General features: G+C 40.6%; 1 protein-coding gene across 5 annotated transcripts; it reads left to right on the forward strand.

Annotated features, from left to right (window-relative positions):
• The first annotated feature begins 262 nt into the window (after window positions 1–262).
• rnf157 (ring finger protein 157) lies at window positions 263–25,385 on the forward strand. 5 transcript variants are annotated; one of them, XM_004556646.5, is made up of 20 exons: window positions 280–877; window positions 3,248–3,366; window positions 9,256–9,344; window positions 9,748–9,897; window positions 11,294–11,411; window positions 11,524–11,590; window positions 11,683–11,726; window positions 11,883–11,930; window positions 12,097–12,168; window positions 12,304–12,463; window positions 13,124–13,236; window positions 13,328–13,560; window positions 13,964–14,063; window positions 14,205–14,313; window positions 16,197–16,411; window positions 16,514–16,576; window positions 16,683–16,731; window positions 20,021–20,131; window positions 21,631–21,665; window positions 23,454–23,585. In XM_004556646.5, exons 1-19 carry the CDS (start codon window positions 790–792, stop codon window positions 21,663–21,665), a joined length of 1,983 nt encoding a protein of 660 aa, XP_004556703.1. In that variant the 5' UTR covers window positions 280–789; the 3' UTR covers window positions 23,454–23,585. The 5 variants fall into 5 exon arrangements, with proteins under 5 accessions (XP_004556701.1, XP_004556703.1, XP_004556700.1 ...); XM_004556644.5 differs by lacking the exon at window positions 21,631–21,665 and having other exon boundaries at window positions 263–877; window positions 16,296–16,411; window positions 23,454–25,385; XM_004556643.5 differs by lacking the exon at window positions 21,631–21,665 and having other exon boundaries at window positions 23,454–25,385.
• Window positions 25,386–27,130: the final 1,745 nt, after the last annotated feature.

Raw genomic sequence — 27,130 nt, forward strand, 5'->3', positions numbered from 1 at the left:
GAAAAGTTAACGACCTTTTTTCCTTTTAGCATGTAGACTCCACAAACTTGCTATTACCACCGGATCCATGTCAGCTTGATTTACGTGAGCTCTCTGAGCTTTTTTGTCGTACATTATTCAGCTTTCACTCGTTTTCCCGCACAAGTCTTGCAAGTAACACTGTTTTCGGCTCGGCGTGTATCCCACAGCGCCGTCCTCTCTCTGCACTGCAGTCAGCGCTGCTTGCACATTTGGCGTAGGAAGGTCACGTTATAAAGCGGCTCGTCACTAGCGCCTGCTGGAGAGGAGAGAGGGGGACTGCGCAAAAAACCACGGTCTGGATTTGTGCCTGGCTGACGTCATGGGGAGCCACAGAGCTCTCTGACAGGATCCAGCACCGACGAGCACCCGGTAGGGGGGAATACACGATCAACATCCAGTAGGGCCGGGAGACGAGCACATCGCCGTTTTCTTCCACAAACGAGCCCGTAAAGTGAAGCCAGGAGCGGGGATCGCGCTTCGGTAACGACTGCGGCGTACCACGAAAGCGCTTCCCCGCAGTTAAAGGGACTACCACAGCTGTTTTCTGCCTCAAAACACAAGCTTGCACTGTTGGCCAGGGAGGGATAAGCAGCAAGAGAACAACTACTAATCCCCGGAACGGTCACATTCACGGCGGGGCTCGGACCCGACAGTAATGGACAGGGGAGCACGAACTGGATTAAATGATAGGGAGTAAAGAGACGCAGCGTACAAAGCGGACCTGAAGTGTTATGCCCGTTAAGCCGTGCTGTCTTTATTTGACTGGAAATGGGAGCTCTAACAAGCAGACAAAACATAGGCGTGGAAGAAGTGGACATCCCGTCCAATTCGGTGTACCGCTATCCACCGAAATCTGGTAAGTCACCAAACAACAGGTCGGACTGGGTTGGGTGAGTGTTATCTAAAACTCGCTGCAGATGATTTATTCTGGAGGGAAAACATCACCTTCGTATCCCGTGAGTTTACAGGCCTGCAGGGGCATTTCAGCCTTTAACCCGGAGCGGCTACCTGTGGAGACCGGTGTTTTTCACGAGCCACCTTTCCACCCACTTAAAAGTGCGCTTTCCATTTACTCCATATTTATGTGCTAGATGATTTATTCTAATTTATTCTTCATCTTGCAGCATTGTAGTGACATCCATAGAAGGACAGCAACACGCAGCAGCACCCCTATGTTTCTATAACTAACTGTCCTTTGCACGTATTTATGAAAATTCAACTTCAAATTTTTCATGAATAGGAGAAACTGGCAGGCAGAACTGGGTTTGGCTTTTCCTTTGGTGCATCTGGTTGGCATTAGGACTAAATCAGGCTGTGGAAAGGAATAAATCCTGATGGATGGCATTTAAAAGACTAGTCAGATATATTCATTTTGAGAAATAAAACTCACAAATTAGAATATATTTTAAAGTTTAAAGCTTGAATTTTAGCTGTGATGATCTATGCATTTTTAAAACTGTTAATTTACTAACTATAAATCTCAGTTTATTTGTGAATGTCCACCCAGTACTGCCTGTCAATTATGTTTGCATTATTTTATGTTCTTGTGATTTCAACTGTAAAATACAAGTTCAAAATGTCTAAAATCTAAATATGGCTAGTTTACAGTTTTCAATCAAATGAATGACTCATACAAAAAATAATTTGTAATCCTAATAAAAGCTGAAGCTGGAAACTTTTACTAAAAGAATAATCAAAATAGTTGCAACATAATTATCAATCAATAATAATTTAATTCCTTCAGCTCTGTGGAGTCTTTTAGTTTTGATCATTTATTTCCTTTTTTTCCCAAGATATTTTTTTCCTGACTAAATATAAATTTAGTCAGACTAAATATAAATGCCATATTATGGGATATATCTGGAAGACCTTTTCTTTACATTTAAAAAAATAAATGAATAAACATTAGTCCGCACGGGTCACTTACGCTCATTCGACCCAGCTAATAAAGTGGCCCTTTCCTTCAGACTGACCTGTGTGTTTTCAGTCTGTCGTGTTTGATATTTTCTGATTGCTGCATTGTGTCCAGCCCCCTCCCCGGATTAACAATAATACCAAACAGGCATTGTGTTAGAAAATGTAATCGTATTGCTGTTCAAATCTGTCAAATGCGACTACATAAATTAAAATAAAATCTCCCACGAAATTAGATCTGCAACACAATCCGGGAATATGAGTTTTCTCACGCTCAGAAACATCAGAGTAATATTTCAGATTCATCCTGACATCGTGTGCTCATTGTGATGAGGATGGAAGGGAAGAAAAGTGGCTGCCATTAGCCCCGCTGTTGCCACAGCAGCTGAGTTAGTCGTAGGCGATATAAATTTGTGATATAACAGCCCCGGTTGTAGCCTGGAGCAGTAGTGGTGGTGATGCTGGCAGGGAGGATAGAGGTGGCTATTGCTGCCAGCGAAACCGATCTGTCAGCCCTAGTTCCTGTCTGTGGGATCTGGTGACAGAGCCTGAGCCCAGGTCGCCTCTCCCACCTGCTGTAAATAAAGTGATGAAGAGAGAGGGAGACAGGCTCATCGCTTAGGCTGTTTTTCCCCTTTATTATGTTAATGGCTTCAAGGTCAAACTATCAAACCCTCATCCTCCTGTATGGTCTTAATAAGTGTGAAAAACCAAGCAGCCAGATTCAGACCAGCAATGCCAGACCAGATGTCCTCCCTGCAGAAACATGACTCGACTGCCCAGCATGTTATTTAGAGACCGCAAACCTCCATTACAGTCTTATGATATTAGCCTAACCTGTTATTAAAAAGCAGAATGTCCATTTAGTCTAGCTGCCATCCCCCTTGAGTCTAGGTAAACAGGTATAGAAGCTACAGCACAATAACAGCCCAGCATTAGTCTTTTAGTCATCAGCTTTTTATTTCACTATTTTCGGTCATTTTGTCTAACCTGCCAGTTTAGGGACAGGATGAGGTAATTTTATCATGCAGTTTGGGATTACTTGGCTCTTACAGCGAGTTATCTGTGAATACTGAGAATGTAGGCTCAGAGATTTATAGGAAGTATAAATGTTTTATGTCGGTGAAGTGCCAGATGGGTAGGACTCGCAAAGTGTCAGTTTGTAGCAGCGTAATTTCGCATGGCTCCTTCAGTTTTCGATGAAAATGATTTCATCAATTTGCATTTTGTATACGGTATGTAGTTTTCATGTACATTGAAACGTAATAAACGATCATAAATATGTTCTTATTTCTTCTTTTTCGTTGTGCAGGGAGTTACTTTGCCAGCCATTTCATCATGGGGGGAGAGAAGTTTGACTCCACTCACCCGGAGGGTTACCTGTTTGGGGAGAATACAGACCTTAACTTCCTGGGGACCAGACCAGTAGCGGTAGGTATTTTTACACACTAACAGTAAAATATAATGTCAAAAGCAAAAATTTGGGGTGTTTCTCAGGAAATTTCTTATCACATTTTCATGCTTTTTCCTTTGTACTTCTTTGTTAGTTACACTTTGCTAGTACTGATTTACACCCCCCTTTTGCCTTCAGAATTTCCTTAATTCTTTGTAACACAGATGATTTACTGTTATTTATGCTAAATTCTGACCCTGAAATACTCAGACCAGCTAGTCTGAACTTAACCAACTAACATGCTACTCTCAAAGTCAGGTAAATCACCTTTCTTTCCTATTCTGATGCTCAGTTTGAACTTTAACGGGCTTCCTTGAATAATGTACAATAATTATATGCCTCAGATCACTGCATACTAGCATGTGATTGGCTGTTAGATGTTTGTGTACCCAAAAAAGTGGCTTTTGATACTGTAACAATGGTTGATGTTCATGTTAAACGTGGACAAAACATCAAACATTAACAAAGGCTCCTTTTGTTTTCTATCCGGTTGTTCAGTGATGACGCGACGAATCCTACTTCCGGGTCTAAAGTAGTCTGCGTTTAATATGGCTTTTGTGTTGTTAACATGTTTAATGTTATGTATTTTCTTCTGTTTGATCTCAAAAAGCTCCTAAAACAGTCAGTGATCACTGTTGACCTCCCTCGGCTTTTATTACCGCTAATCATTTATTTAAGCTCAGTTTTTAAAACCTTAGGATGTAACTACAGCCCAGCCCATGCAGCAGTATATGAATGACTAACCTCGTATTGTGGATGGATTATCTCAGTTGTTCTCCTGGCTGAAGTTTGGTCCTTTTACAGCATCCTGCCATGCGATTACATTTGTTTCTGACCACCGAGAACACTCACGTTAACTTTTATCGAGTGGAAAAAAAGTTAGCTTGTTTGTATTATGCTAACACAGCTGTGTCGCTAGCGGTCACGTAGCACATCATTATATACCAGCTAGCCCAACTTCAGTAACCCTACAAACGTCACTGCTGTTTAGTTTTCTGTCTTCATTTATGTTGGAAGTGATAGCAGAGCTGTACGTTTGAATTTGTTTCCAAAACCCCGCAGTCAGGACATGCTATATTGTATTTAGATAGAAGCTAGCGAGCTAACTACCTGCTAACTTCTAACTCCGTTAAATGTCATAAATTCCGTTTTCATGGATGCCTGGATGTTAAACTCAATTGTTACACCTGGTAGAGCAGAACGCTGATCATTTTATTAAAGATGAAAGACTTTAGACAGTTTTTCAACTCTCAATAATGCCATAGTGATGGTTTGATATATGGACCTGCAGCGGAGTTTAGGCCCAGACACGGCTAGTGACGTCAGACTGAACAACCGGATTGATTGATGATACGTTTGGTTTTTCAGCAAGTTTTTACACAATAAAATGTAAAAAAGAAAAAAGAAAAAAAAACAAAGAAATGAAAATGAAGGATATTCATTGTTTCCAAGAAGACAATGTTTAAATGTGTCCAGTCTTAAAAATTTGCACATCTGAGAAGCAAAAACATTTTTCTGCATTTGATCGATGGAAAAATTGATTCTTTAACACTTCAGCATCAATGGTATTGCTGTCTTCTTCCTATTAAACAGGAGTTGATAAGTTTCAGCAGGCTTGACTCCTGCAGTGGCAATTACCGGTCTTTCACACTGTCATTGATTGAAATTTATTTTAACGTCTCATCCTGTCAAACTAATTAAAAATGAAATGAGAGTCTGCTGAGTCCGTCTACAGAGACGTTGATAAGTGATGGTCCCTCCGGTGGGTGCGTGCAAACCTAATCATGAACCTGAAGTTCAAACTAATGAGAGCTTCAGATTGCAAAGAGCTCAAACCCGCAGAGGAAAAAGAGAATTTAACACAGTCCAAAAGGCTCGAAGGGGCTAAAATGTTGGAATAAATTGAAGCTGATATGGAACAGAAAGACTGGGCTTCATCTAGCTCTGTGTGCTAATCGCAGTTGCAGTGCTGTTTCTGTCTAGACTGGGGCTAAAATTAGGAGTGCAGTTTTTCTCCCGATTATATGGGTGTTTATAATCCTCCCGTGGGCTCAGAATTCAGCTGGTGATGTTTTGTTTTTTCTGTTCTTGTATGTGTGTCTGAAGCTTTACCAGCATTATATAATGGTTGGTGGTTTCGAAGCAGATGGTGCTGTGGAATCATAAATCCAACCGCAGTTGTTGTGTTCTCAGTCTCCCGCACCACTCGACAAACAGGATAATGGACGTGGCTATATTTAGGGATTTTGTTTTAAGAGTGCCCTGGCTGGACAGCACAAATGCAAAATGGATTTTAGCCACAACACGGGTTGGCAACAATGGTTAGGTGGCCTACTTTGAATCCAGTACCTTTGGGTTGTTGTCAGATTCTTCAGAGGCATTCCTAATTCACAGAGGATGAATCACAAGTTCTTTGGTGATCACTGACTTCCACTCATCAGCTTGATATTTTTAGGATTTTGATAAGTTTTTTCATTTCCATTATTATTCCAGAACATTTAGGCTAAGGCTAGGCTAAGGATTTATAATCCCTAAACCTAATCAAGGAAGTAAAAATAAATAAAAAATTTGTAGAATAATTTGTGATAAAAGGCCGAAAGACCGTGTGAAGTTGAGACACACAACCGATGATGGGTCCCGCTGGTAAAGCTTCTGGCCTGCCTTTCCTCATAGTAGCCATCCCTCAAGACTTTCTCTATTTGAAGCAATGTATTATAAGGGATTGTAACACCTAGTCCTTTTATTGAATCAGGACTTTAGGTATCTGCAGATTTTGTGTCAGGATTGGAATAGTATCATATACAAATATCAGATTGGAACATGAAAGGAGCCTGACGTTCCTGTATTTTCTTTTTTAAAGTTGCCTGGGTCTGTTTCTATGTGTTTGCCCTGAAACAAACTAAGAACCTGTCCAGGGTGCAGCCTGACTCTTGCCCTGTAACAGATAGGATAGGCTGCAGCCGCTCCTTCTTGGCACACTCTCAGTGTAGTAAAAGCATACCTGGAAGGAAAACAACATAGTTAAACATTATCAACATGAACTGGCCTCCCCAGAGGCTGCACCTAAAGGTTACTGAAGCAGTGTGAGATCATCGGCCAACATCTAAAGACGACCTTTGCATGTCCTCCAAGAAGCCTAGAGAGCTATTCCTGAAGACTACTTAAAGAAATTACAACAAAGCTTTCATGATTTTTGCACAGTACTGTATTTGTCTGTATTGTTATAGCCTTTTCCTTTCTCCTCCTCCAAACCTGCGGTTTAAATCCTGTTGTTCTTGATTGCCAATGATCACAGCACAATTTTTTACTTTGGGACTATTTTTCAGCCAAAGCTAGAATGTGTAGAATGGACAGCCAGCAGCACATTCTCTCTAAAAAGTCTTTTACAAATAGATACATTTTGAGTCACATTTACAGCATTTATTTATTTTTTTAGATATGCAATAATATGATCAATATGTTCTGCCTTGTAAGACACACCAGTCTACTGTTGGATTGGGAAACAGCATCAGTCTGGCAGTCTGCCTCGTAACCACAATACTGTTTCAACTATGCTTGCTGGGTTTAATTTATGACCACAAGTATTTAATTGGCATGTTCCAAATCCACATGTTCACGGTAACTATGAGCAAATTTTCAGGGCAAGTGTGCATGGGTTTTGTCATGCACAACAGCATGAATTCTACACAAATTTTAATTAAAAGATAAAATAAAATAAAACCTCTCTAGGCCTGTCTAGATGACATTAAAGCAATCTTAAATTTAAACATTTTAAATTTTAATGAAACAAAATCCGAGGTGTTCCTGTTTGGACCCAGTCGTCCCTGTGAGTCTTCCTCTGTTGATTTGGGACCCCTGGAAGTTTATTTTAAACCTGTCATTACCGACCTTGGTTTTAAGTTGGACAGTGATTTTAAATTAGAGCAGTGGTGAAGTCCACTTTTTATCACTTAAGGCGATTGGCAAGAGTGAAATGTTTTCTGTTTTACTGCACTGGCTGCCTGTTCATTTTAAAATTCTTATGACTGTTCTTAAACGCTTTCACAGTCTTGCCCTGCCTCAGCGCTCTGATCTTCTTCATCCATACACACCCTGTACGTCTCTCAGGTCAGCTGACCAGCTGCTCCTGAAAGTACTGAGGTCTAGGAGGACACTCAGAGGGGACAGGGCCTTTTCTGCCATTGAATTAAATTGAAATTGAAAGCCTTTATTGTCATTATACACAGTATAATATAATAGAAGTACACAGCACCGGGTGACACAGACAGACAGAGAATGATGACACGGACAATTTGAGCACCGACAATTTTAAGCACAGACATAAGTCCAAGGAGCATCAGAATGAGCACGAATGGTCGGGGTAATTTATGTCAAGTGGTGCAGGGGTCAGTGGAGATATTTCAGTGCAATTACTTTTGTGCAAGTTTGAGTTGCTCCTAAATTATGGAATAACCTGCCCTTGCACGTTAAAACCCATTTTTATTCTTTGACCTTCGGCCCAGCGAAACGGAGTTTTTTCTTGTTTTAGGTTTCTTTTTATTTGCTTTTTTTATATTTATGGTTTTATTTATATCTTATGTATTTTTATGATTTAGTTTAGTTCCAATTTACAGCACCTTGTGTCAGCTATGGTGCTTTATAAATAAAGATGGATGGAAAAAATCTGTTAGAGGTTGAGCATCTCTGGAAAGAATTTGGAAAATGTTAAATTAAATTGATCAAAGAGAAGAGTTTAAGGTTCAGCTGTCCGAGGCTTCGTGTAGGTATTATTTCCTGAGTGGTTAATATGTGGTGCCTGCTATAGAGTTAGTATTAGGAGTCTAGCTTTAGGACAAGCTTTTGCAAAGTGTAACTACCAAATATTAGCATGCTACATGCTAAACTAACATGGTGAACATTGTAAACACTGTAACAGCCTAGTATCAGCTTGTTAGTGGTGTCACTCTGAGCTTTTTTCTACAGTTTCTCAATACCAAAACTGACCTGTGGGTTCTTTGAACAACACTGGCCTTTATTTGAACAGGAGAAACAATCTGTGGGTTTTGATTTTACTCTGGGAGTGTGCGAGGAAGTGCAGAGTGTTGCTCTGATATTTATGATTTTTAATAAGACCTACAGTATTGCCGTGAGTTCCCGATGAATGGCTCTTTTCAGCATCTGTTACTCGATGTGTGTTTGTTTGTGTGGTTTACAGGCGTGACTCCTGCTGAGCCCAGATGTGTAATAGTGCTGAATACGGTGCCATTCACAGCCACGCAAACACACTTAAACACAGAGGCGTACAGATTTGGGGGTTGTAGTGTCGAGGTATCTGACCACATCCTCCAGAGATCCTTAAACCACCTCGGCTCTCCGCTTACGCTAATTCAGCAACTTTTGGCTTCAGACACGCAACAAAGGAGTGCTGAGCAGTGATCCACAAATAGGGTCAAGTTTCACGCTCATGTGTTAATTTACACCAAGGTTTAACCCATCACAGAAAGTCTTTATATTCTTGTCAATTAGCCATTTGTCTTGTAAGTAGATTCAGTTTTACGCTGGGCTGTTTTACACACAAGTTCAGGAACCTACCGAACACTGTCTGAAGTGTCAGGCCCATCCCTGGAAAGACACAGCAAGGGCAGATTTTTTACTCTTGCTCAGCACTTGTCAGCATCGACGAGATCTGTGCTGACAAACCAAAAACATCTTTGTGTTAAGGTTAAACTGGGAGCAGCCAGGGTCATCATGCAGCCCTAAATTTGCTGTGGTGAAGAGAGGAATGTTGTGCGGTCGAGACAAAAATGAATGGTAGTACTCTTCAGTATCATAACATGTATTTAGCATCTATAATTTGTTTTTTGTTTTCTGTTCCTTTCTGTTTTCAGTTCCCGTATGCAGCCCCTCCACCTCAGGAACCTGTAAAGACGCTACGAAGCCTTATAAACATTCGAAAGGACACACTGCGACTCGTACGGTACGCACATCTGTCCACTGATTACACAGCCTTGGTCTAATTTTATGTCAGCAGATCTGCTTTTAGGGAGCAAGTCATAGCAAAAAATATAAGAGAGAGTGTCAAATTATGCGTGTTGATTTCATTTGTTTTAATTTTTTTGCGAGATGAAATCTTTGTTATTTGTAGACATACAAGAGGCCTGGATACACATGAAAGCTTGTGCTGAGTTTAGAGCCAAAGGCAAATAAATACATATATACAAGTTATTTAACCATGATTTACGTTATTGAGATATTTATCGCACTCTATAAAACAGATTTTTTTGCTTTTCGCAAACACACACAAAAAAACTTCATAATCATAGACTAACAAACAAAACTAAAACAATAATTGACATTGTTATTCTCCCTTTTTCATCCAGGTGCAGTGAGGACCTGAAGCTGCCCGGTGACGAAGCAGCGGGGAAGACCAGAGCCTGCTACAATGTCGAGTTCACCTTTGATGCTGACACACAGGTGGCCATCACCATCTACTACCAGGCCATAGAGGAGTTTCACAACGGAGTGCCAGTGTGAGTGAGAGTCATTTTCCTGATGAAGTAACTATATAAGAACCGGTCCATTTATCATTTATTGAACTATAACTGCATATCTGGTGTTAGTCTGCAGAATTTGTTCCAGTTATGTAGAACCAGATGTCTCGTAATCACAGCTGTGTTTCTATTTGTGCTTATTTCTGGCGAAACCGTCTAGAATCGAGAGTCCGTAAACTCTTGAGTTGAGCACAAATTACTCTGGCTTGTGTTTTCATAAAACACTGATCCACATTAAACACAGATTCTTCCTCCGTGTGGCAACAGGTTACTTTCGCCCCACAAAACTACTGCTGCAAAGACAGGATCGACTTCTATGTGTGTGTGTGTGTTTTTTTCTTTCTGTTTTCTAAACATCCACTTGTGGCCCAAACAGAGCCTGTGGTAGTGTGATTCAGGCCCCACTGGTGGGTGCATAGAGCAACTGCGGTTGTGGTGTAGATGACCAGGGGAAAAATATGAAGAGCTACTGAATTGAGTCCGTTTGCTTTGTGTAGGAAAAAAAGAGTGCTGATGCCGTCTTGCTGATTTTATTTTCGCTAAATCTTCAGCTTGGATCATAAAAATGTGGGAGGCGTGTAGCTCTCACCATAGAGCGAGTGCCCTTGTTTTAATTTCGGATTTGATCACTTTCGCTTTGTGCTTCTTCTCTTTTTTGCCACTGCCAGCAATATCTACTAGCCTACAAGGGAAAACAGAATCACTATGTTCATTTTTGGTTAATATTAACATATGAAGACCAGCTATGGACTCGTGTTTTTACATGAAAGTGAGCCCAGTGACTTCTCTGCAATGCCATGCGGACTTGAAATTAGCGTACACGGAAGTTTGGAGTTTGAGATAAGTTGTGGCTGACAACCAAAGCTAAATATATGTGAATATAGTGTGTATATGCCTATTTATGTGTTGCATATTTAAAAGGCTTTGTTTTTTGTATGCAGAGAGGAAAGTGAACCAGAGTCCAATTCGTTTAAGATGCTTCTGATTCTGAATAAATATTTGAAGAGAAAAAGTGACATTGCTGCATCCTTAAAGAAAAAAGATAAATGTGTAAATTAAAACAGGCTAGTGTGGCAGAGAAAATTGTTATGCCAGCACGGTCTCGCATATCTTAAATGCAGCTCAGTGTTTGCATATCTTGCATAAGAAGCTGTGATTCTATTTCTGTCCAAACAGGACGGAGGACCTATGCACATTTTGCTTTTTCACCACTTTACTCAGAATAAATTACACTTAAATGAGACTCCCCCTCTCCAGCTGCTACATTTAAAAAACAATTACCTATTTTGCTTATAGTCAGCTACAGCAGATAGAAACAGCCATTTCCTGTTACCTTCCTCTTATATCCTGACCTGTATCTATCTGCTTCCTGCAGTTACCTGCCCCAGGACAGCTCACTGCAGTCTGAGACGGTACACTTCAAAAGGGGAGTTTGCCAGCAGTTCTGTCTGCCATCACACACCGTCAACCTCAGCGAGTGGGCCGACGACGAGGTAGGCGGCTTGTACCTGCAGCGCGATCACTGAAACGTGTGTTTACATGAGGTTGTGCTGGAGCATGAAGCCAGTTTGTACAGATGGATATCTGCGGTGTTTCTCTCCTCAGCTGCAGTTTGATATGGACAAGGAAATCTTCCCCATGGTTGTGCAGGCTGTTGTAGACGAGGGAGAAGGTGAGCTAATGTGCTTTGTCACACTGGTGATGTCATATGAATATGCATAAAGATGTACCAACTTGTTTTTTGTTTTATTTTCATCCTTGCAGATCATTTGGGACACTCTCACATACTGCTAGCTACATTTGAAAAGGTAAGAGCCAAAATTATATTTCCAGAAATTTGGATCATTTATTCTTGATTTATCACGATTCATTGTTATGATGTCTTGTCAATATTAAACTCCAAAAACAGGCTAATATTTTACAGATGTATTAATAATACATACAACTGTTGCCTTCTTTGCCAGCACATGGATGGAAGCTACTGTGTGAAGCCTCTGAAGCAGAAACAAGTGGTGAATACATCTGCCTTTCTTCTTTCCCTCCATCTTACGTCCTTTTGTGTAGCAACTTCATTCTTTTGAAAGACAAAGACACACCAAAGCTTTATTTCCTCCTTGAAACTCACGTCTGGCCCGTGAGAGCGGCCGCCTTTATTCATCGCTGTGTTCCTTTTCCCAGGTTGATGGAGTGAGTTACCTACTGCAGGAGATCTATGGGATCGAGAACAAATACAACAGCCAGGAATCAAAGGTAAAAATGGGAAAACATATGAAGCGTTTCAGAGCACTTTAGAAGTGACGTGAAAGTCTACCAAAACAAATCAGTGTCACTGCCTGCTTTCGCAAATCGACTTCTTCCGAGTGTTTTGATGATTTTTGTCTCCAGGTTGCTGACGACGAAATCAGCGACAACAGCGCGGAGTGCGTTGTGTGTTTGTCTGATGTACGAGACACGCTCATCCTGCCATGCAGACACCTGTGTCTCTGCAATGCCTGTGCAGACACCCTGCGCTACCAGGCCAACTGCTGCCCTATCTGCAGACTGCGTAAGTTCAGATATCGAAACACTGATCTTTTGGCACATTTGTTTTACAATCAAATGAAAACAGTGCAGAACGAGTTCATATTTTAGCTGAACAAGATGTATTCTGCACACTGAGGGGGATAAATATCCTATGGTTCCTCACTCAGTTAGTTTTTCATTTATTTAAAGACTACAGGAAATAAAAAAGAAATAAAATCCTTGTTTGATTTCATGTAGAATTAAATATGGGAGGAAGGAAACACGTTTTAAACAATAGCTGCTTCTATTCTAGAGACTATAGGAAACTGCATCAGAAATGTAAAAGAAAAAAGTGTAAAATCTGCATCATAGATTGAACAGATCCACTGCAGGAGAGATTTGGAACCTCTCGTGCTAAAACATTTCTTTTGTAGCTAAAACCAGAATACTTAAAAATATAGTAAATTTTGATACACTTTGACAGGGTTAGTGTTTCCCAAACTGATAAAAGCCAAACAAAAATGAAGACACTTGTTCACAAACAATCTGTAATGTAAAGGTGTCAAATTGGCAATTAAATAATAATTAACTCAGTTCCTCCAAACCCTCTTCATCTTGTTTGTAGCCTTTAAAATCATATTTTTCCTCAATTTTGTTTGTAGATGTATGGATTGTTTGAATTTCTGTCTTCTTTGTCTTTAAGCATTCAGAGCTTTGCTGCAGATTCGAGCAATTAGGAAGAAACTCAGTCCTCTGTCACCTAGCAGCTTTAACCCCGTCATCACTTCCCAGACCTCCGACTCAGAGGAACACTCGGTGAGACAGAACTCACGCAACAGAGAGACAGTGTTGTGATCATTTCCAGTCATCCTGAACTCAGATTCTCACCGCCCTCTTCTCCTCACAGGCATCAGAGCACATCCCCCCTGGTTACGAGGCCGTGTCTCTCTTGGAGGCCTTGAACGGCCCCCTCAACACCACCTCAGTAGCTCCTCCTCCTCTACACTCTGGTCCCAGCCACGTCTCTGGAGCTCTTCCTCCGTATAGCAGCGAGCCTCACCCTGCCCCGGCTCGCTCCCTCTCTCCTCTGGACCACTCCAACTCCGGCCAGGCTCTTAAACTCAAGAAGAGTGGTTCAAAGTGAGCCTGCCTGTGAGGCCAGAGAGAAAACTGGTCAAAGTTGATGTTTGTTTTTTCTGCTTGGATCAGCGAGAAGGGTGGAGCTGGCTGCTTAGGACAGCATGCTTTGATCATAGGAGCATATAAAAAAAAAGTTATGGTTGCCCCGCTCTTTCTTATGAGAAATTATTTTTTTCAGTTCAAGTCTGCTAACTGTAGCTTAATTTGTTGGACCTTGAAGTAGATTTCACAGAGAAAAAGTAAAAGATTTTTCCACACACATTTTTACAAAATTATAATAATAATAATACTTATTATTATTATTATTAGCCTACTCTATTGAATTTCAGTTTCTGCTCCATAATATTTTCAGCCTCCTGGTGTTATTTTCTCTGATGTACATTCACTTTGTCGCTTGTCTTAGGTCACTTTCCCAGAATTCCTCTGTGCTTCCCGAGGAGGACGAGAAGTCTTGCAGTGAATCTGAGGCCTGTCGCCACAAACTCGCTGCGGACCAGCAGGAGGTATGTGTGTGTTAAACATACACAGAGAGAACATGCATTTTCACAGTGTCACATGTCTCCTACGGCTGTGGGAGTTTACACGTTAGTTTACACATCATGTTGTGAACGTCTCTCTTACGGCTTGCTCTTGTTGGTTTACAGTGCGGAGTAACTCCAGACAGCGAGAACCTGACTTTCTCCTCCTCTGGAGCCATCGACCAGTCATCCTGCACCGGCACCCCCCTCTCCTCCACCATTACCTCCCCAGAAGGTATACACTGACACACATGCACACACACACTAAACCTCAAAATACTCCTTTTCCTACCTTTTTATAACACCTCAAGCCTATTTTTGTGTGACTCACACTTGCATAAGCATGATAACATGCATAATGCATGTTATGTAAATTTTGAGTTGCTCTAAAAATTGCAGCAACTGATGTGAATCACTTCTATTTTCTAAAGGCAAAGTGTGGTTTTAAAGGTTTTGTTTTATGCCTCACATTTTATATAGTTGATGCCACTGTAAGTCTTTTCATCATGCATGAAATGTGACTCTGGACTTAATTTTTATTGTGGGCCATAATTTTCCAGTGATAGCAAGTAGGCTTGCTATGATCTATGCCACTGTGAAACGCTGGTATGTGCTCCTATAGAAACCACAAGTCTGATTATATCAACCATGTTTAACAAGAAAAGGTTTTTTTGCATCGCCATGGACAAAAACACACAACCATACTTTGAAACAGCAACGGCTTTTTTTGGTGGAGATCATTTTTACTATACTTAAACCTGCCAACATCAGGTCACTTAAGAGCATAAAATCACCGATTCGATTCAGGAACGAAGCACTGGACCGTACCAGTAAATAGGCTGTACTGTACTACACACATACAACACAAACTACAAAGTATATTGTAAAGTGTTATTATGCAACACTACAATACTGAAAAGGATTACATTTGAGAAGATTGAAAATCATTTGCTATTAAATCTGGGATTTGCAGTGGAGTAGTTCCTTCACTGTTAAATGTAATTACGTACACAGTGTGGTACCTTTGCATCCTTTTTGTTTTCATTTCCCTTCTTTTTTCAATCCAAATCAAGTCTTTTTATGGCCGCGATACACCTTGTAGTTCATTGTTTCGGTGCAGGCTGTCAAATGGATATCAAAATTCAATTCTAAAACCAGAGCTATCAAAAAGTTGGGAGTCAATCTTGTGGGAAAGTGATGATGATGGTGGCCATCACTGTGGCTACACCCATTATGATCATTCTATAGTTTCCCCTTTAAAACTCTGTAATAAGTTTAGTACACCCTCGTACTTCAGATGATTAAAAATATGCATCAACTCTAATGCCAATTAATTTGTGCAACACCCAGCATGTGAGGTAATAGGAAACAAACTAGAGTCCAGCTTAATTTCTTGCACTATTCCTGAATTACATAATACAACATAAGTTGTCCACTTAATAAGAGATTTACTTAAGTGGAAGCACACACATGATGGTCATAATCAAGACGTCAATTACAAAGTAAGTTTGCCATCACAGAAAAAGGCTGTGACGAACTCTTAAACTCACTCTTGTTCTTTCACACCCGAATAAAGGTATAAAAGTCACAAGAATTGTAGTGTTCTCATTTTTAGGGTAACTTGTCCATAGTGTGGTGTTATTGCTATACTCTTTTTTTCTGTTGTAACATTCATGCAGGGTTAATTAAGTCCATCTTGTTCTAAAAGTTGGTTTCAGCTGCTCTACCCAGCCAGGAAACCCATTTTCCTCAAAATGGTGTTCAGTGTCTCAGAAATGTTGCATGAAAGTTAAATACAAGGAGCTCAAGGCAGCTTCAATGAAGGCTTTTAGCATAAATAAATCAGAGGTTTACCACCTCAGCGTTTTGTGTTGGTGCCACTAGATGAAATTTCCTGGGAAATCTACAGAGCGGCCTTTGAGCAAAACCCAGAAAGCAAGGTCTATTATTCCAGCTGGAATGATTTTTGCAAGTCACTATTTACATTTTCTGCCGCTGATAATATTTGCGGACACACGGCCTAGTTTTTTCCAACCTGGCTGCCGAAAAACGAAAACACACAAACATCCGAAACCCCCCAAAGCTGGACCGTGATGTGTGTCTCCGTCTGTCTGCCAGACCCAGTGAGCAGCAGCCTGGCCCAGTCAGTGATGTCCATGGCCTCGTCCCACTCGCAGCACTCCCACATCAGCACTGACACCATGTCCTCCATGTCAGGGTCCTACCTGGCCGGGGCTGAAGGTGAACCCGGGGGGGACGAGGGGGGAGATGTGGACTGCGAGGAGAACCAGGAAGCCTCCATGGAGAACCGAAGACCGTCACAGCAAGACAGGGTGAGCATGGAGGATGAACTAGCTGCACATTCATGTAGTTTTAAATAAATTGTTGTCTCATCGGTACTCAAAGCTTCCCTTTGGTTGTTTTCTTTTTTGTAGGAATTTTCCAAAGAGCCAAAGGAACAAAACTATTCAGTGGCTGTAGAGGATCAGGACTCAGAGGTGACTAACACAGTGATGAACAGACTGTGATTATTGCTTATTTTATGAATTAAGTTGCCTATTACAACGTTTCATAACGCTCCCCCCCCCTTCCTATTTTCATCAGGGAAATGATGTCACTGAAGAGGACTGCTCATCTCCATCTAATGGGAAAGGTAACTATAGTAACCACCATTCACCTTTCACCCATGGCAACTCATCTCTGTTTGCATTTGTTGTTCTCAAGCTATGAGAAACAAAAAAGTAAATACACCCTTTCATACAAACTACATATTATAGCAAATCTGTTCGTGTCATGGCTGAGTGATACCAACCCTTTCAAAGTAATGGAGTTGTGTGTTAATAGCTGTCCTCTAGATGGGGCAGTCTCTTTCAAAATGCTTGCAATTTTGGCTGCATCTGTATGAGAGTGAATGGCTTCTCATGCAGTGTGTCTGCAAAAGGAATCTGATCTTCTGCACAGTGATGGCTGAGCTCACAAGACCACAAGAGCCAAAATAAATTACAGATGCTTTGATCAAGCCTTCAAGATGTTACTGTTACTAATTAAATCACTTTTATAGTCAGTATGTGATATTTAAGTCTTATGCTGACATTAACAGCTGTGATGATCTAAAATGTGTTAATCCAAGTGTTAGTTAAGAAAAGGACTCTGAAGGTGTCTCAGTAAGCTTGTAGGATGCAGGCATACTTCTTAGGTATGGATGGAGGTTCCACAATGAAATTAGTCAAGTAAAGCCAACATTATGAAAATCATAACCATTAATTACACAGTCTAAGGAGCTTAGAAAGAAAGCAACTAGGAATGCATTCTTTTGAATGTGTACCATAACCCTATGAATGAACCCTATAAATAAAATGACATTTTATCAGTAATCACCGTACCTCGGTGATGATACTTCCACTTTCCGCAGTGATAAATCCATCAACGGGCTTCAGGGTATTGGTAGCAGCATCTGGGTAAATTACACCTGTATAGTCAAAGACAGTTCAGTTTCTAGATATGAGTTTTAAAAGTTAATGCTGGAAAGGTGTGAGGGTAGGAGTAGGAGTATTAGCCAACTGCACCTCAGTCCTAAGCACCAAACCAGCCCTTTTCTTGTCAGCAGCCACCCAGAGTTGTTACAGAGCTAAATGAAGCAGCACAAACTCAGTTGATTTGCTCTTACTTATTTATTCTGTTCTCCAAAGTGTCCTCATTCTGAATTAAAGGCTGGTCATTTGAAATAAGTATTCTGATCGATCAGAGCATCCTTTCACTAACAGTAAACGAGCCTCTAGAGTCATCCTTTGTTGATCAGATTCAGGTTTTGCTCCACACAGGGCTGCTGACTTGCATCTGCATGGTTTGAATTTCTCTGAATGTTTGTGTAGTTGCTGTTGGCGTTAGTGTACAATCTATGTGTTTTTACACTCTAAGCCTTGCTGCCTGCACCTGCTTTTATAGCTTCTGTATCATGAAACATGCTCCACCTGCACTGCTCCTGGAAGCCGTTTATGTGTCTGCAAGTGTGTGAAGTGCGTGTGTGTATGTATGTATGTATGTATGAGAGAGAGAAGGCAAGTGCGGTGGAGTGCTAAAGAAAGTGTTGTGGTGTGCACCGTGTGGGCGTCCATTACCAGTAAGGCTTGAAGCGAAAATAACAAGGTCACCTTTAATTAGACAACGGTTTGAAACGTGTATATGTAAATTACTTGTGTGTGCGCGTGGGTGTGTGTGTTGTGATACCTCGGGCCAGACTGAAACAACCTCTGCGAGTTACTGAATGACCTTTCAGTTTTTTAGGAGACGAGCGGACCTGTGCTGCCTGACAGACTGTGAATGAGCACACGCGCTGTAGGATGTATGTTTGCACGCACACTTGTGTGCATCTGCACCAGCGCTGCCAGACGGCTTCTGAATGTGCCCTGTCTGTGTCTCTGTGCTGAGCTGCCAATCATTCACTCATCACTTCCTTATTAGCACACACACTCTGCACACGAGCAGGCTTGCTGCAGGCATGAGGCACTCACACATATGATACATCTCAGTATTTATTATCTGGCCATGCTGGAAAAGGAAGAAAATCATATTCCATACAGGTCACGTTTATTTCTTTTTAATTTATTTTTCATCTCATTTATCTGTGCTTCATGAATAAGGTAAAACACCAAAACCTCAAGTTCATTTGCTTCATATTAACTTACGATATATATATATATATATATATATATATATATATATATATATATATATATATATATATATATATATATATATATATATATACACACACACACACACATACAAAGACATTTGTATGAGAAAGACCTAAATTCCACAGAAGAACAAAATGTTGGACAGGCAAAGCTAAAGAAAAAAAAGCAGCAAAATGTGATTTTTACTATACGTGCTGTCATCATCACCACAGCAAATCAAATCACTTTTATTGTCACATCACATGTGCAGGTACATTGGTACAGTACATGTGAGTGAAATTCTTGTGTGCGAGCTTCACAAGCAACAGAGTTGTGCAAAATACAATAACATAAACAAGCAAAATACAAGAATGGCTAAATCTGAAACTAATAAATATATGTACAATATATAATAGTATATGCGTATAGTATATGCATATGTATAGTATATGCACAGCAGCATAGTCTACTGTGAGTGCATGTGGAAGTCAAATACAATGCAGTCTATGAATGAGCGCAAGAGATAGAACTGAATATATCATCAAATTAAATGCACTACCATTTAATGTAAACCATGACTGATCAAAAGAGCATAAAAAATCAAACCGTTCTTCCTGTAAAAATATGGAAAGATTTTTACATATAAATATGGAAAAATTGTGTATGTTTCTGTTCTGCCTTGTGTGCTGTTTGTTTGTATATGTGTCTTTCTTGCTGCTGTTACACCCAAATTTCCCCTTGTGGGACAAATAAAGGATTATTCTATTCTGTTGATTCCTGTTGGAATAGTGAATTTGACAGCCACAATGATCCGTGACAGGTCAGAATGGCAGCGTTTTGACAGTCCTGACACTGCAGTCCTGCACACTAAGCTTTGCAAGTGTCCAAACTTCTTTGTTTTATCATAGTTCCTTCACTTGTCACATTTTTTTCAGCAGAACATACTCACCTTTGCTCCATTTTTTTCCATCCAGTCACTGGATTATGATTTGACATATGCATTAAGCTGAAGGCCAAATAAAGAAAAAAAGTGAACATCTTCACAAGCTTTCTTGAAACTTGATCCTAGAGACTCATATTGATCAAATGTGCAAATATTTGATCAATTATTATTCTGTTATTGCCATTCTAGCATGGCCACCTCTGACACCCTCCCCCCTCTTCCTCTTTCTCTCACCCTCCTGCCTGTCCCACCTTCTCCTCCTCCTCCTCCACCCCACATGCTGTGCCTGGCTGCTCTTGTTTGACCTTTGCCCTCGCTTGCAGGTGGGCGGAGCAGGTGTCCAGAGTTGGCCAATAACAATCAGGGCGTCGCCCTCTGTGACACGCCCTCTTTGGGGTTGGATAATGAGCAGGCTCCCAACAGCCGTTTCGCGGGTGAGTGGCAACCTCCCGAACATGGACCAATGAGAGCTGAAGACTGAGAGTGTAGGGACGGGGGATGAAGAGAGATACAGGAGGAAAGAAAACGTGAGGAGAGTTATCTGCAGAGGACTAAAGGATTTCTGATGCATTAGCTTGCTATGCTAACGTGCTAATGTGAGTGGAAGCTAGGGAGAGCAGCAGTTAGGTTTTTAAACGCTGTTTTTAGATGAGGATTTGTAGCATTTTTGCCCAGCATGAAGACTAGGAGCCTTCCTTCTCTTCATCCTTACCCTTTGATGTTGTGGTGCTTCATTGCTTTTTTTTTATTTTTATTTCTCCAGTAGCGGTTAGCTGTCCACTCTCTCCCTCCTCCTCCCCTTTAGCTGAAGCCCCGTGTGCCTGAGCGCGCGCGTGTGTTTGTGTAGCCGTGTTTGAGTGAATCTTATGTGTGACTGACGGGTGATTTCTGCATTTGCTTTCATGAGAGAGTGTGAGAGAGAAACAATCTGGCCCTTCCCAAAAGTTGAAGTTCATGTTCAGTGTCTGCCAGCTCCGAGCCGCTTTGCCAAACATCTGCGACTCATTTTCACACCCTCCATCTTCCCTCCTGTCCTTCCCCGGCCCTCCCGTCTGCTTCGCCACACGGGGTGAGTTACTGTGATGAGAGCTAAAGGTGTCGATTTTGTTCTTGACGGCCAGCGTTTGTAAATCGCAGTCAGTTATTTTCTGGACTCCTGGTTGAATTTGATTCCATTTCTACTTTGTTTCACACCTTATCTTTACACTGTTTCAGCAAAAAAAAAATTGCCTATAAAACTTCCCTTTCTTTGTCATTTCAACAATTTTAAAGCTGCCAATTTAACACAGATCTCTTTAAAAAGCCATCACAACCTTTGGTGTGGTATGAAAAATATTATTAAATGGCTGAAAGATAAAGTCAAAAGTCAAAGTCAAAGTCAGCTTTATTGTCAATTCTGCCACATGTACAGGACATACAGAGAATAGAAACTGTAAGGATAAGGATATTGTTTAATTATTTATACAAATACAAATGTGACATGTAAAAGAAACTCCATATAAAACATTTAAGGAATTCTCTCAGTTTATTTTTACTAGATATTCAAATACAAGAGTTCACCATTCAGTAAATAGACAAACTCTGGAGTATTAGTTTACCTCGTCAGCATATATCATTTTGTGTTCAAACTTTCTTCACAGCCTCTAGCTCTCCATCATTCTCGTAGCTTTTGACCTCGTCCCCTCTCCAAACCCCGAGACTCCCTTCGTTCCCATGAACCCACTCGACCCTGTTTGCGTTTTACGGTGAATGTCGTGACATGTTTTCTATTCCTGTGTTGTAAAGGTGTTTTGTTATCTCTCTGTTTCTCTCCTTTTTACTTCCCATCATTCTTCACATCCTCTGCTGTCTTTTCCTGGACATTTTTCCTTCCCGCCCCTTTCTTCTTCTCTTCTGTCTTTTTTCCTTCTTTCGCTTTCTTTCGGATGGACAGATGAGGAGTCGTGCCCAGTGCACATTGAGGACTAGGTATGGAGATGTGGTTAGATGGTCGATCAGACTTTAAAATCTCAATTTGGGGGTTTGTAATTTATAAACTGTAGCAGTTGTTTTTCTTTTGTTCTTATTTTACCTTTTGATTTCTCATTCAGCCTCATCATTAAATTGTATTTCGCAATCTAATTAGGTCATCGAGTACTAAATCGATGAAAGTAAGAAGCGTTTTTTTTTTTATTTTAAAAAGAAAATGCAAGTCTACATTTTTTTTTTTTTTTTTTTTTTTTTTTTTTTTCCAATTTATAATTTCTTCAGGCTTGCAAAAGGTACAACTGTTTAGGAAATGTGGATCCACCGAATTGTGTTTCTGTTTATTATTCAGGTTTTCGCTGGTGACATGAAAAGTATGAATTATTTTCTATCTTTGTGTCTGTGGCTTTATTTTTAAATAGGGAATAGCACAACATGCGTCACTGAGATCTACTGAGCATTGATTTATTATTGTTTATCTAAAAATAGAATACAGTTTTTAATATTTGAATGTTTTGGATAAATTTGATTTGAAAAGAAGAGAGTATGATGTCTTTGTACACACCTCAGCTATCTCTGTTCTTTTTTTTATAATGGGTAATCAACTTAATGGTTATCGCTTGTTATTGCAATAAACTGTAATGTAATGAAAAAGTATTCTTAGGACGTTTATCACTTTGATCTTGGTCTAAAATATATGATAGCCACCCCCCATTTCTATGTCTTTAAAAACACTTTGGCAATAGTTCTCCAGTCTTTCTCTAAATCTTTCAATTTTTCTTATTTGGACGTCAGCTGTTTTTACTCACTTTCTGTCTAGTCCATGTACCTGTCATTGCATAGGGCTGCATTTCAGCCAATGGGGCGATCGTGGCTCAAAAGTTGGGAGGTCGCCTTGTAATCGGAAGGTTGCTGGTTCGAGCCCCGGCTCGGACAGTCTCGGTCATTGTGTCCTTGGGCAAGACACTTGACCCGTTGCCTACTGGTGGTGGTCAGAGGGCCCGGTGGCGCCAGTGTCCGGCAGCCTCGCCTCTGTCAGTGCGCCCCAGGGTGGCTGTGGCTACAATGTAGCTTGCCATCACCAGTGTGTGAATGGGTGGATGACTGGATGTGTAAAGCGCTTTGGGGTCCTTAGGGACTAGTAAAGCGCTATATAAATACAGGCCATTTTACCATTAGTAGTGTTGGGGAACTTGTTAAAATTGATGGAATTATGAATGCAGAAAAGTACCACCTGAAAGGCATCAAAGGCACTATCTTAATTTTTAAGCACGGCAAAGATAACACAAACAACCTGCCAATGCAGGAAAAGCATACCTGGATAGAAAAACACAATAATACACTATCAGTCATGATTTGGCTTCCAGAAGTTGGATCAACATTGTTACGCTAAAACAAAAGACAGCCAACATCCAAAGAAGGGCTTTGACTGTCTTTTAGGAAGCCTGGAGAACTATTGTTGAAGACATACAAGAAAGCTGACTAAGAGAATTTAGTTCTGTGTTGAATAATACAGGTGATCATATGAAATATTAATTTCCAAGCTCATTAGAACTGCACAGACTCTGTTTTTGCTTTCTACATATATTTGCACGTTTCAATGAATTGCTGCACCCATTTCCCATTTTTCTAGCAAAACATAAAGAAATGTGGGACAGTCCAAGACTTTTGCACGGTACCTTGGGTTTATTGAGTTCTGCAAATAAAGTTTAACTGAAAAATTACAGTTTGTCTGTGAGTTACCTGGAAAAACTGATTCAAATCATCTTCTCGTTCTCTTCTCTCATTCAGACCTGTTGTACCTTGGGGGCTACAGGCCTGTTTTGGAGCCTCTCCCCCACCACAACTCCACCAGCAACATGAACCTGGAGGAGCAGGGGGCAGAGAGCAGGGTCCAGAGTCCCAAACATCCCTGCCGTGGACCACTCATTGTGTAACACACACGAACACACACCAATCTAAACTTACTCATCCAGTCAGCTCTTCTTAATCCTGCCACAGTGCTGCAGCGCTGGATACTGTCCTCACTGAACATCTTTCTCAAAATTTCCTGGATGATTCTGGATTGGAGTCAGGAGGAAAGAGGAATCACACCTCTCCATTGTCTGTGCGTTTTTTTTTTTGTTTTTTTTTCCCTCACAGGAGTTTCCTTGTTTTCTTGTCTGTGATTTAACTTGTTGTGGGAATGATTAGCCTACTGCTACGTTATTATTTATTACCTGTAGGTTTAATGAGAGCTGTGTATTGTGACACTATCATTAGAAAAAATATATGCTGCTCCTCTTCTTTTTTCCCTTTCTTCCTATTACCAGCTAAACAGTCAGGGGCTACTGTGATCGGCAATCGGATTTATTACTAGCGTATTTCTCCTTCTCTGTTGTAAACTGTATGCCTGACGAGTGGTCGGACGCTTTGACGCTAAAAGTCAGCTGACACCGGACTACCTTACCTTACTGAGCTAGAAAGTGCTGACCCCTCTCCTCTCATCAGGGAGCTCCTGTCTCGACTTCGCATGCAACTTTCCAAGTTTTCCTCTCATTTCCACCATGATTTTGAAACACAACGACCTGTGCTGAATGTCAAGTGCAGAAGTGATCGGACTCGTATGGCGGTCGATGAGCCAAGTTACAGTGGCCAAAATGAACAGAGATCAACTGGAGGAAGGAAAAAAAAAAAGATGCCACACAGAATGTAGGACGATAATCTCTTAGAAGGGGAATGTACGGGACATCTGAAATGTCCCCTGACTGGAATCAAACACAAACTTTGACTCACACTCAAACACACCACTGGCACCGTCTCCATCTACAGCTCCATCTTAGCATGTCAGTATTATTGTAGTGCAACTTGAAATCAACAAATACCACCGAGCAATAAAGACACTGCATCTCATCCTTTTTTTCCTGCACTAGGATGCTTGTTCGCAGTTCAAACAGTGAAAAAAAACTGTTTGCGCTGCTGGGTCATATTCAGACGTTTCATTGTGTTACTGCTTTTTAAAAAAAATAAAAAATTTCAGCGTTGCCATTGTAAATGGATTTCTTGTGAGACAAGCATCAATACAGTGAAAGACTTGGCCCATGCTGCTGTCTTGCATCTTGCTCATCTTCATGCTTCCCGGTTTGTACCATTCCCTCGAGCCTGTTTCTTCCTGTTTGTGACGCTTTTAGTTCGTGAGATATACTTTAATGTATGTCACCTGTTGTTGACCTTTTTGTGTTTTATTTTGTTGCAGAACACTGTGTTGTTTATTAGAATGTGGATGAAAATATGTGAAAAATTTGTAAAGGTTTACACACGAATAACTGAAAAGGGACAATATCAACATTTAATGCACTATTAGCTGATTCCTAGACGACACACTTTGCGGTGCATGAGGCGACAGTAGAGTAAGCATGTTAGTCTAGGTCAGCCTGCACCCTACTGTAGACTTGATGATGGATCACTGCACATGCATAAAGACGTAACGTATCCTTCTGCAGTGTTAAATATCAGTTTCTGGAACCCTATTCTGTTGGCCGTTAAGGTCAAGACTACTGCACTACTATAACCAAGCTGCGAACAGTCACATGATCACAGTCCGAATGTGTTAATGAAGCTGTATTACGGCACCAGTCACAGTATGATATCAAAGGGATGGGTCCCAAATCTGCAAGACCCACTTTTCTAGAGTGAAAATGTCAATGAAGACTTTGAACAGACAATAAAGTTTTTGCAACTAAACAGACATTTGAGGGATTTTCTGTTGAGTTCAAATGGAAGGATTCATTAATCAGTGCTAGGTTGTGTTTTGGTTTATGTCTCTGAGCATGAACTGCTTCTCTGAGGAGTTTCCTAACATGGTCACTGTGAGTGAAAATCGCTCGACGCACTTATTTTACAGTCATTTTTCAGACTTTGGTATGCTTTATTTTCCCAGAAGAAAGTTCAAACTCACTAGTAGAAAATTCTTACAGCTAAATTGGAACCATTCCCACACAACAAAATTGACCTTTCCATCCATCTATTCTCTTCCTTTTATCCTTATCTGTGTTGCCCCAAATGATCTTTTCTGCTTACAAATATATACATGTGAGCGGATTTGTGTACTTCCCAAAAGATGTCACCAATCAGCATAACAGTAGCCAAATGTGGCATCCCTATCAGTCCCTGTCCTAAAAAAAGAAAATGAAGTAATAATCCAAAAACAGAAAAAAGAAGAAGAATATGGTTTCATCTTTTTACTTATAACTACACAACTCAGCAGATTTTTCTGTATCTGTCAGCTAACTTGTTTCCATCACTCCAAACTAAAACCAATCTTGTATTGCCAATGATCCGCCTGGTGAATAGTCCTCATTCTGTGATATGGTTTTGGTCGTCCTCCGTATGACTCACACAAGGCTATATAGGGAATTCCAGGAGCTGCTAAAAATTCTTGACAAACCCTCCTTTTCACTAGGGTATGGCATGTAGTTTGAGCTGGAGAAGATTTAGACAGTCCTAGCACAGTGTCCTGTTGTAATCCAGACACATTACAGTACAGTGTTTCTCTGTGACTGTGACTCTGTGTGTCTATAGCAACACAACTGAAAAATGCCAAAATAGCTTTAAACATGACTCTGGTCCTCTCATGGAAATAGTCTCAGTATCTATAACTACAGTTATTTGAATAGTTTCCAGATTTGTGAACAATACTCACACACAACAATAAATTGATACACTTTAGAAGTGAAAAGTAGTCAGTCACCTGTCAGATATATCTTTATCTTTCAGAAGTTCAAGAGCCATTCTCGACTATATACTGCACTATATAAGATAGATATGTGACGTAACCTGCTTATTTGTGGGCTACTGTTCTGAAGCCTCTAGGGTCTGACATTTTGCCCTTTGCTCTCTTGGTGTTTTGAAAACAGATGTGACCATATTTAAAAGAGAGGATTGAGCTAAACAGTTAATACTAGTAGTTAGTACTAGTATGCTGGAGGTTAAAGGTAGTTTCTATAAAAATGATTGCTAAAAGTCAGTTAAATATGTTGGCTGGGCTGTGGCACAGTTTTTAGTAAGGCAAACCTTTTCCATTGGCAGTTTTCGTTGGACTTCTTTATTGTACTACCACTTGGCTCATGGTTAGTGATTATTTGCAGGCAAATTTGAAAAGGCTCCAAGCAGCTGTCACAATGCTAGCAGCCAAAGCAATCAGAGCTTTTTTGGTACAGCGCCTTCTTTGCATCTGATTTCACCCAGTGAAAACCGGCAACCTCCAGGAACTGCTGCCAACCACTCGGGAAATACACATTTCCCCAGCAACCAGTGGTTGTATCACATCTAACTCAACAACTCTTAAGCAATGTGCACATGATGTCGTGAGAAACCTCAATACTACTAGAAGACTTTTTGACAGGCAGAGGAGGGGCCCCTGGTTGCCCATCATTGAGAACTCGGGTTTAATTTGCATTGGCATACTTTTGTAACAACCCCACAGACAC

Source organism: Maylandia zebra, linkage group LG8, assembly GCF_041146795.1.
Source record: "Maylandia zebra isolate NMK-2024a linkage group LG8, Mzebra_GT3a, whole genome shotgun sequence".
Lineage (NCBI taxonomy): Eukaryota > Metazoa > Chordata > Actinopteri > Cichliformes > Cichlidae > Maylandia > Maylandia zebra.

Coding starts and splice junctions, on each gene's coding strand:
- rnf157 (XM_004556643.5), top strand. CDS start 790: ATGGGAGCTCTAACAAGCAGACAAAACATAGGCGTGGAAGAAGTGGAC. Junction 11,591..11,682: donor TGTTGTAGACGAGGGAGAAG/GTGAGCTAATGT, acceptor TCATCCTTGCAG/ATCATTTGGGACACTCTCAC. Junction 16,577..16,682: donor TAGAGGATCAGGACTCAGAG/GTGACTAACACA, acceptor TATTTTCATCAG/GGAAATGATGTCACTGAAGA.